Source organism: Tachyglossus aculeatus, chromosome X1 (assembly GCF_015852505.1).
Source record: "Tachyglossus aculeatus isolate mTacAcu1 chromosome X1, mTacAcu1.pri, whole genome shotgun sequence".
Taxonomy (NCBI): domain Eukaryota; kingdom Metazoa; phylum Chordata; class Mammalia; order Monotremata; family Tachyglossidae; genus Tachyglossus; species Tachyglossus aculeatus.
In genome coordinates, this window is record NC_052101.1 from 118,823,013 (window position 1) to 118,833,526 (window position 10,514).

General features: G+C 45.5%; 1 protein-coding gene across 2 annotated transcripts in view; it reads right to left on the minus strand.

Moving 5' to 3' along the window:
* Positions 1-7,867, minus strand: part of MED26 (mediator complex subunit 26) — a 76,790-nt gene extending 68,923 nt beyond the window's left edge. The window contains exon 1 of one of the 2 annotated variants that reach the window (XM_038740508.1): positions 7,788-7,867. Coding sequence is in view for 1 of the 2 variants with exons in the window: in XM_038740507.1 (XP_038596435.1) it covers positions 7,788-7,859 (72 nt within the window). In the remaining variant the exon portion in view is untranslated. The remainder of the gene's footprint in view (positions 1-7,787) is intronic. The other variant, XM_038740507.1, reaches the window with a different exon arrangement.
* Positions 7,868-10,514: the final 2,647 nt, after the last annotated feature.

Sequence of the window (10,514 nt, forward strand, 5' to 3'; positions counted from 1 at the left end):
ACCAACAAAAGTAATATCTACATTCTACAAACACTACCGAGGCAATTTGGATAACTTATGAGATGAAGCCTCACGTGACAAGAGACTCCCCTCTTTCGGACACTGTAAAGAGGTCTGAATAAATATTACCCAGATAGCTCACCCAATCAACTACAAAATAAGCTATTAGTTTTCTACTCACTCTCCTTAAAGCAACTCGTGGCACATGCTTATGAAATAGAACAGGTATGAAGGCTCCTTAACGGCTTGTGTGGGAGCAGCATGGTTTAGCGGAAAGAGCACGGCCTTGGGAGTCACAGGTCGTGGGTTCTAATCCCTGCTCCGCCACTTATCAGCTGTGTGACTTTGGGCAAGTCACTTACCTTCTCTGCACCTCAGTTATCTCATCTGTAAAATGGGGATTATGACTGTGATCTCCACGTGGGACAACTTGATTACCTCGTATCCACCCCAGCGCTTAGAACAGTGCTTGGCACGCAGTAAGTGCTTAACAAATGCCATCACTATTATTACTATTATTGTTTTCCAAAGTGTTTATCCAAATTCATTCATTCATTCAATCATATTTATTGAGCACTTACTGCGTGCAGAGCACTGTACTAAGCACTTGGGAAGTACAAGGTGGCAACATATAGAGACGGTCCCTACCCAACAGCAGGCTCACACCTGTATATATGTATATATGTTTGTACATATTTGTTACTCTATTTATTTATTTTACTTGTACATATCTATTCTATTTATTTTATTTTGTTAGTATGTTTGGTTTTGTTCTCTGTCTCCCCCTTTTAGACTGTGAGCCCACTGTTGGGTAGGGACTGTCTCTATATGTTGCCAACTTGTACTTCCCAAGCGCTTAGGACAGTGCTCTGCACACAGTAAGCACTCAATAAATACAATTGATGATGATGATGATAGAAGGGGGAGACAGACAACAAAACAAAAGATAGTAACAAAATAAAATAAATAGAATAGTAAATATGTACAAGTAAAACAGAGTAATAAATATGTACCAACATATATGCAGGTGCTGTAGGGAGGGGAAGGAGGTAGGACGGGGGGATGGGGAGGGGGAGGAGGGGGAGAGGAAGGAGGGGGCTCAGTCTGGGAAGGCCTCCTTTGGCGTAAACTTGAGAAATACTGATCTAGGTTACCTGACCTTTCATTCAGGCCAAGAGTTAGGCCTTGGCAACTTTGGCACTATGGGGGTGGGAGTGAGTTTCTTCATTTGCAACCCAGATGAGAAGTCTTCAAACCTCTCATTCAGGATGGGTACGGTACCGGGCATTCTATTCTGGATAGTCCTGGGGTTCAGCTTGGCTGGGCCCATTGATGATGCCGACAATGACATCTTTCAGTATTACAGTATCTCAATGATTCTCTTTTCGTAGGACACGCAGGTCCAAGCCAGTTCTGTTTCCTTCCAAAATGTGCTTTTGAACCAGCCCCTCCCGCCACCCTGATGCTGTCCAAACTGTGCAAGATTATGCTTGTGCATTAGTCCTGGGCAGCCAAACACAAAAATGAGTATCTGCAACCACAAAGTCAGAATATTACTATAAATACACAGCACAGTCTTCTGGAGAAGGGGGAGTGGGCAAGAGAAAAGAACCCCCCAAAATTACGTTTACAAAGAGGGTTTTTTGTGCTGAGGTAGGTCATTCTTTAACCATGCTTGGTTTATCCATATTTCATAACGGGGTAACACTCTAATCTGTTAGGGTTTTTCTTCAAAAAGTGGTTGTATAAAAAAAAATCACCGCAAAGAGTTATCTTTTTCAAAATCAAAACTTACTTTTTCTTAGGAACTAGAAAAACCTAGACTACAGCCTAAGAAATGATATAAAATATCAATTCTTCTGCCAAATCAATTTTTTTTTCCTTTTTAGACCCACCATTCAGTTGGTAACTGAGTATATAATAGACTCGTGGTATAGATTTTATTGAATATATAGCACATTCTATTTAACACAACATGTCTAGTAGAAATTTTGGGGGTTTCTTAATCCTGCGGCAATATATAAACTATGACCGATTTTCTGAATAGAAAATCTTTATGTCCCTCTTCACTAAAAGCATATTCAAAAATGGAAAGCAATCAAGTCCACAAATTTGCTATGATTGATTTCCTACAAATCTCAAGAATGCAAATTTAATATACTACAGAAAAGACATTAAAAATTGGCCATGTAACAGGGAAATTTTACTTCATTACAAGTTTCTGGACAAAAAAAAACCCTTAATTTTTTTTTAACCTGGCTTCTTTAGAGTCAGAATTATCTAGACAAAGCAGACCCCAATAGATTAGAAACAGTTTCCTAGAGAGAAAAGAGGGCTAAATACACATTTGATGCAAAAAAGCTGTATACTACAGGCCAGCAAAATTGTGCCAATCCAAAAATATGTACATAATGTGACTTTAAGTAATGTACTCTTTCATCACACTGTAAACTAATGGCAAGTATTTGGGGGATTAGATATGGGGGGGGAGCAGGGGCTCCAAATGCTCCCTCATTTACTTCTAAGCTTATACCACTAAGGACTGTGTCTAAATTTCACATAAAGCTTAGTGCAGGCAATGACAGGCCTTGACATATGTACCAAGGATGGTACGCCAGCCTCAGGTGGGTTCTACAACATTATTGTAGCCCCAGTACTAATAATAATAATTAGTATTTATTAAGCATTTACTGTGACAAGCACGGGAGTAGATACAATATAATCAGGTCAGACACCGCCCCTGCGATTTCTCCAAATCTCAAGAATGCGATACTAACATTGGCTGATATGCTGTGTGAAGACGTGTCAATCTAGTCTTTTACCTGCATAGTGACTAAATCTTCCACTTATCTCGGGACAATGATCTTGCTTAAAAATTCGGGTGCAATATCCTTCTAGCAAGTGTGGCTAGGACTCTCAACCCTCTCACATCCACTGAGGGGTGGTCACTACATGATTCCCCTTAATTTCCAGGTTTTTTTTGAAACCCAGGAATCAACTGGAGTTAATTCACCAGCAGAAACTGAAGCTGCTTCTTGTTCGCAAAGCCCCACAAATCAGTTATTTCTTTGTAATGTCTACACTGGACTCAAACACGTTCAATCAATACAGTACTCTCCTGGAAGATGACCTGGCAGTGGTGGGGCAGACTGAAGCAGCAGTCCAAGTGAGTCATACGCTTATTACACCTGTTCCAGCTTTCATACTAGTTACCTGTTTGCTTCCAAGTACAATAAAACCCTTTATAAGCAAGGGTCGCAATTACCTAGAAATCACTTCAGTAGACACCTTCACCACAGATATAGTAAGTTGATATTCTGCATTTTCCCAATTTGGGGGAAGCGGCATTTTCCACAGAGTACGCCCACAATTAGAACTCTCATTTGCCACTAGCTGAATAACATCAAAGTTTATAAACTCTCAAATCAGTGTCAAGACCCACCTTTTCAAACCGACCTTCCCAAGTTCAGTGAATTAAATGCTCCTTTCCCCGTTTAAGTTCAAATTTTAAGTATACTTAAAATGAAAGTATAATGAAATACTTAAAATGAAATACTTAAAAGTATACTTAAAATGATGTTCATGAGTCCTAAAAACTAAGGGCATATAGTGCTGTTTATAAAGAATTAAAATATCTTTATTTTCTGAAAAAAATAAGTCCAAGCACGGGATATATGTTAGAGACATTCCAATATTTTGAGTAACAAACAAATACTTCTGAAGGGCAAAAAGGAGATTGTGAGCATTTTCTGGTCAAAGCTTCGTTTATTCAGAAAGTTTTGTTACCTTTTGAAAAAATGTAATTAAGGACTTGCTTGACCGATTATTCTTAAGAATCAACTCACATCCTAATATAAAATTCAAACGCTACTGATGCTAGAATTTACAGCAAAGAAGTATTTCCACTACTGATGATCTTTGGCCGTATAAGTTAACAGCAAAACAGGGCACGTTTGCTTCCCCTGCTTACCAGACTTGTCTACGTTAGGTCAATTTTCAAATAACTTTCCACCAGAAAGGCAGGAATGGAGACCCACGAAAATTTAGCACAAATTTAAGCATATATGATATCAACTTTTCATGTTTTCTCTCAGAAGAGAGTCCATCTTCAAAAAAGCAGCAATTACTTGCTCACCTGATCACAGGACAATCCAAGAAACAAATTGCAAATTCATTCGACGGACTTTTACCCTCCGGTGTCAACCTAAAATACGATACTGCAAATCTGCAGAAAATACGACGCTCCAGTTCAGCACCGCTCTTGAAATCTCCTTTACAGATTTCACCCAATGCCCACAGAGATTCAGTAATGGTAAAAAAATAATGATGGCATTTATTAAGTACTTATTACATGCTAAACACTGGAGTTGACACAAATGAATGAGTTTGAACATAGCCCCAGTCCCACATGGGGCTCGCAATCTAGAAGGTAGGGGAAGCAGGCATTTTATCCATGAGGGGATTACGGCATGGAAAGGTGAAGTGACTTCCCCAAGTCACAGCAGTGGCAGAGCTGGGACTAGAGCCTAGATCTCCCTGACCCTTGGTTCCATGCTCTTTCCACTACATTACGCTGCCTTCTTTACTGTCTTCCTCGTCCTTCGCTCCCAGCCCATACAGACCGAGACCGCACAGGGTAAAACCTGCTGTCGGACTGAAAAACAAAAACCCAAATACATAGAACCATCTCCGAACCTGCGGTTGCCTCTGCAAAACTCCACCAGATATTGAGCCTAATGGAAACTTCACCAGAGGCCACCCAGAAGAGAGAACAGTGATGGGGTTGTTGGGAGGTCTTGTATACTGCTAGATTATAAACTCACTGAGGGAAGGGATTCTCCTAAGTGCTCCACACCCAGCAGACGATCATAAACACCACCGACTGACTGCTCCAGGAAGAGAACCGAACAGGAGATTGGCTAGGGTAAAGGAAAGTCACCGATACATCTTGGCAAGATTTGAGAAGAGGAAAGTACATCAAATCCCCCTAAATGAAAAGTGATTTCTCAATCCATTAGACTCCTTTGAGGTGCACCACAGGCTAGCAGTCGAATAAAGGCAAGGTACAGGAGTACAAAATTCCAAATTAAGTGCCCTTTGTGAAATCCTGAATTTCCAAACGATGTTTTGGAACTGGCACACTGTCCACAGGCAAAGCTACTGGGTGAGAGGACCGGATCGGGAGCAAACATGCTCGGAGTTTCTATCTAGAAACTTGGGCCGTCTTACCCCATTGACAGTTCCTTCATATGAACTTGATGGTACTCCTAATGTCAAGTTTTCCTGAAGCTCAATAATCAGTTGTAAGTAAACATGCCCCTTTCTGGCAGAAATTCGGAGTTGTTGCTTGTTCATTAAGTCAAGCACCAAATTAAAACTAAAATGCACTCTGTGAAACCCTGAACTCCAAAAAGATTTTTTGGAACTGGTACCCCCTCTGTCAGCAAAGCTACTAGTTACTGACAGAGTTGGTGATATTACACCTCCTCACCCTGAGCATTTCTATAACTCAGAACTCATCCCGTTTTCCTTCCTACCCCCTCCCCGAGTCCATAAGTGAAGTCCATTTGAGAATTTCGCCACACCTTGCATTTAAGCACCCTCTTGCTAGACAAGGACTGCCAGTCAACCTTCAGTTTCTTCCATCATTTATGTAGCTAATCAGAAGTGTTCAAAAATCTTCTTCCCAGTGTTTGTGTGTCTATGTGTAGAAAGCAGATACTTCAATCTTAACAAGGACTGGACTGAATAAAAGAAAGTTGGCTCCTGGCCAGGGTTACTAATTTTTTTTTTTAAGTTACATTTCAAGTGTTTCCTACTTTGGAATTTACTACTCTCCAGAAAGTTTTTTAGGATGGCTTTATATATCCCTTGCCTACCTCAACTCCAAAACAATAAAGAATATGTATACAACATTCTTAGAGGACAATACCGTCAATTGAGCCTTAATGGGACCTGGAAGCCAGGTGAACTCTGCTGATAAAGGTAAGGAGAGAATTACTTAAAAGAATAAGTGTAAAAATAGCACCTTATTCTGTCAGCTTTCTGTAGTCCGATTTTCCCTGAAAACTGCACAATCCAACACGGTAAAACTCTACTCTAAAACTACAATTTACACTAACACAGCATTATGGTTTTATTGATATTATCCGAGGTTACTCCGGAATAGGAGCTCCTGTGATTAGTCGGAAAACAGATGCTATTTCACTAGTCCAAAACTCCTGGCAGTTTTTTTTCCCCCCTTCAGCTCTCGACGTGCAAACGACATAAAAATAAATGATCACTTTAGCAAAGAGACTGGCACCCCCCAATAACTAATTAATTGCGTATCTGGTCACCTCGACAACTACCACCCCATCTTACCACTGCCCGACCCGGGCCTGTCAGAGGGAAATGTCTCTACTGGAAACGTGGACAAGTGGAAAACTCTGTGAAGACTGGGACGGGGAGGGTGGTTTAACTCTGAACGTTTGGGTTGCAGGCCTGACAAGGCCGGGGGCTGGGCTTCCCCCTGGGGCTACTCGCTCGCCAAGTAGCCCCCATTCTCCACCAACAAACACCTCGCTACGGTCGGCCTGCGGACCCTGTTGATCGAGCCCAGAGGCGGTGGAGAAGCTTAAAGGGGGGGGTCCTGGCAGGTTGGAAGTGGTGGGGGATGGAGAAGCCTACCAAGCCTACCAAGCTCTCCATCCCCCCCATCTTACCTCCTTCCCTTCCCCACAGCACCTGTATATATGTTTGTACATATTTTTTACTCTATTTACTTTATTTGTACATAGCTATTCTATTTATTTTATTTTGTTAGTATGTTTGGTTTTGTTCTCTGTCTCCCCCTTTTAGACTGTGAGCCCACTGTTCGGTAGGGACTGTATATGTTGCCAATTTGTACTTCCCAAGCGCTTAGTACAGTGCTCTGCACATAATAAGCGCTCAATAAATACGACTGATGATGATGATGATGATGATGAAGCTACCCTCCCCCTACCAGCCGGCCTCTACCGGTTCCCACCTGGAGATGCTTCAGTCCCAGCCGGGGGAAACCTGAACTCTTCCCCGGCCCCGCAGCGAGCAGGGTCCGTTTGAGTCACCAAGTGACGACCCCCAGGTTCCTTAGGCCACAGGCCGGAAGACGAATAAAATGGGAGAGTCCCCCCGCAAAGATGGGTAGGAACGGGGGAAGCTGCAGCGGCGAGGGGCCTAAGACAGGGTCGGGCTCGACTCCAGGCCACCAGTTGCTCCCCTCCCTCCTGCGGAGCAGTTTCCCTGCTGTCCCGAAAAGCGGGGGACCCCCCGTGTTATTCGGGTGGGCCCCAGCCCCCTCACTCCCCGGGCCCGGGCCCAGGAGAGCGCCCAGTCCGGAGCCCCGCGCAGGCCGCGCGGCCCAAGCGCGAAGCCTCGGCCTCGCGTACGGCTCGCCGCCGAGCCCCTCCTCAGCCCCGCCGGCCCTCCTCCCGCCTAGCAACCCGCCTGTCCTCCAAGGCCGGGACTCAAAATAGGGTGATCGGCTCGGGATGGTAGCCCGTAGAAACGTGGGGGTCGGGGAGGCGGGGGGAGCCAGAAAAGGGGGACTCGAGCGAGGAAACGCGGGCTGGACGTGAGTGAGCCCTCCGGCCGGGGTCAACCCCAGCCACCTCAGGGCGGGGGGAACGACGCAGTCCGGGCCTGAGGGAGGAAGGGGGCCCACGCGGCCAGTGCGGGAGCGGTCCCCCCCCTGCTCCTCCCTGGTCTCGGCGCCCCTTCAGGCCCAGCCTCCCCCTCCATTCCCGCTGGGCCCCGGCGCTACTCACGTTGCTCTGGTGGTCGATGGCCTGCAGCAGCCGGTCCCTGATCTGCTGCGGGGAGGCCGGAGCCGCTGTCATTGCCTGGGCGAGGCGGGGGGGGGGCTGGCAGGCTGAGGTGGGGGGGGAGGGGGTCACTCACTCGCCGGCCTCCGGGAGCGGAACCGCATGTTCTCGCGGGGGAGCCGGACGATCGGAGCCGCCGCCACCGCCGCCGCCTCGAGAACCAAACTCTAACGAGCGAGCCCCACGCCAGGCACTCTGGGTAGCCCGCGCCACACGCAGCACCGGCGCCACGCTGAGGCGATTGAGAAGGGGCGGAAGGGTGGGAATGGGAGGAAGGGAGAGGGGGCGGAGAGTGCGCGGACACGCGCGATGAGGCGGGCGGGGTTGGGGGGGACCACTGGGCCTCCCGCACGCAGGAGTTCTATCCCCTCCTCCCTTTCTTCGTGCACAAATGCGCGCACATGCGTGATCCGCGAGACGTTGGAAAGCCGGGGTGGGGAAGGGAAGAGTGGCGGAGGGAGGGAGGGAGGGAGGGAACGGGGCGGGGAAGGAGGGGCGACGGGCCTCAAGCGCTGCTGACTCCCCGTCGCCTCACGGTCGACGAGGCGGTCGGAGCCCTTCCCCGCCTGAGGGGAAATATCGGCTTTTTCCCTCCAGCAACCGCCGTTCTTGCCCCACCCCGCCCCGCCGAGGGGCAGTCGAAGCGCGGCCTTCAATTCGGAGCACCAAACATGGAGGGTCTCGCCAAGCTCCACCCTCCGCTTCTGAAAAAAATAAATAAATAAATAAAATAATTAAAAAGGGGACTCGGGGGGGAAATAAAATAATTTAAAAAAAGGGACTGGGGGGGGGGGGGGTAAGGAACACTCGGGTCGTTACTGGATGAAAGAAAACAGGCAGGGCCCGAAAGCCGACGAGAATTGAAGCCCTTGTAAGACCACTCTGGGAACTTGAAGAGTGGTAAAAAAAAAAAAAAAAAATCGAGCTGAAGGGGGAAAAAGCGACGTTATTATGCAGGGCACACCTACACAATCTGCTTGGGAAATCGATGTCGACGACAACTCGGAACTCACCCCTCTAGACCTGTGCTGTGTCCATATTTTTTTTTTTACAAAAAGTGTCCGTAGCGGGCACGGTGTGGGGGGAGGAGTGGCTCAGTGGGTCAATCCTCACTTTTCACCTTTGGAAAAAAATGTAGATTTGATTCGGAAAGAACGGCTTAAATATGGAATGGATGCCGAAGATACGAGACACACGGGAAAACCCGGAATGCACAGTAGGCCCATCACCCTGCGGCTCTTAAAAACGCGTTTCTGGACCATTTTGATTGGCGAGCTGCACATTTTTACCTTCCGTGATCATTAACTTCACATTTAAGGTTCTAAACCTATATATCTGGCGTTCAAAAAAATTGCAAGTGTACAGCGCACTGGCTGTAGTTGGGAAAAAAAAAAAGAGACCCAAAGCGACTGACGATGAAATAGGTAGATTCGGTGCTGCACATTTTTACCTTCCATGATCATTAAATTCACATTTAAGGTTCTAAACCTATATATCTGGCGTTCAAAAAATTGCAAGTGTACAGTGCACTGGCTGTAGCTGGAAAAAAAAAGACCCAAAGCGACTGACGATGAAATAGGTAGATTCGGTGCTGCACATTTTTACCTTCCATGATCATTAAATTCACATTTAAGGTTCTAAACCTATATATCTGGCGTTCAAAAAATTGCAAGTATACAGTGCACAGGCTGTAGTTGGAGAAAAAAAAAAGATCCAAAGCAACTGACGATGAAATAGGTAGATTCGGTACTGCACATCTTATCATCATCAATCGTATTTATTGAGCGCTTACTATGTGCAGAGCACTGGACTAAGCGCTTGGGAAGTACAAATTGGCAACATATAGAGACAGTCCCTACCCAACAGTGGGCTCACAGTCTAAAAGATCTTACTATAGCAGCTGCTGTTTATAGGATGTGGTACTAGTTTAATATTGTAATCTTCCCCAAAAATCGAATTTCAACAAGAGCCACCCCCTTCCTGAGGTATAAACAAAAATGGTCTTTCCCTCACTAGTCCACTGATATTGCCACATCGTTTGAGACCTCCATATGTGTCAATATCTTTGGAACATTTCTTCTGTGCTTCCAGCTGCCCCATTTCAAGTTCACCATTCAGCAGCTGTTTGAATATCCAATTGTCATCCATTTTCCACCTGTGTTCAACCCAACGCAGCTGCAACAGTTGCATGGAACACTTTTTTCCACCAGAAGACTGAACTGCTTCCAGGACAAGCTTTTTTTTTTGTTAATCAATAATTGCAGTCTTAAGTTTAGACTTATGTCTAAGCACTGCGTTAAACCCTGGGGTAGATGCAGGATCCTGTAGTCAGAAACTAGTTTATTGGATTTTTGAATCCCAAATACCAAATGAAGTAGTCACCAAAGACTCAGAGGCATTGGCCGTTGCTCCTTATTGTCTCAAGAACTACTTGAGATCTACTTGCAGTTTTAGATTTTTTTCTTTTAAAAAACCTCCATACAAAAAAAAGCAAAGCTTATTTGGCATTTGAGAACCCTATTCAATAATTAATAATCATAATTGTGGAATTTGTTAGGCACTTGTGTGCCAAGCACTGGGGTAGGTAAAATATAAGTGGATCAGACACGGTCCCTGTCCCACATGAGGCTCCATTTTAGGGGAGGGGGTACAGGTATTTAATCCCCATTT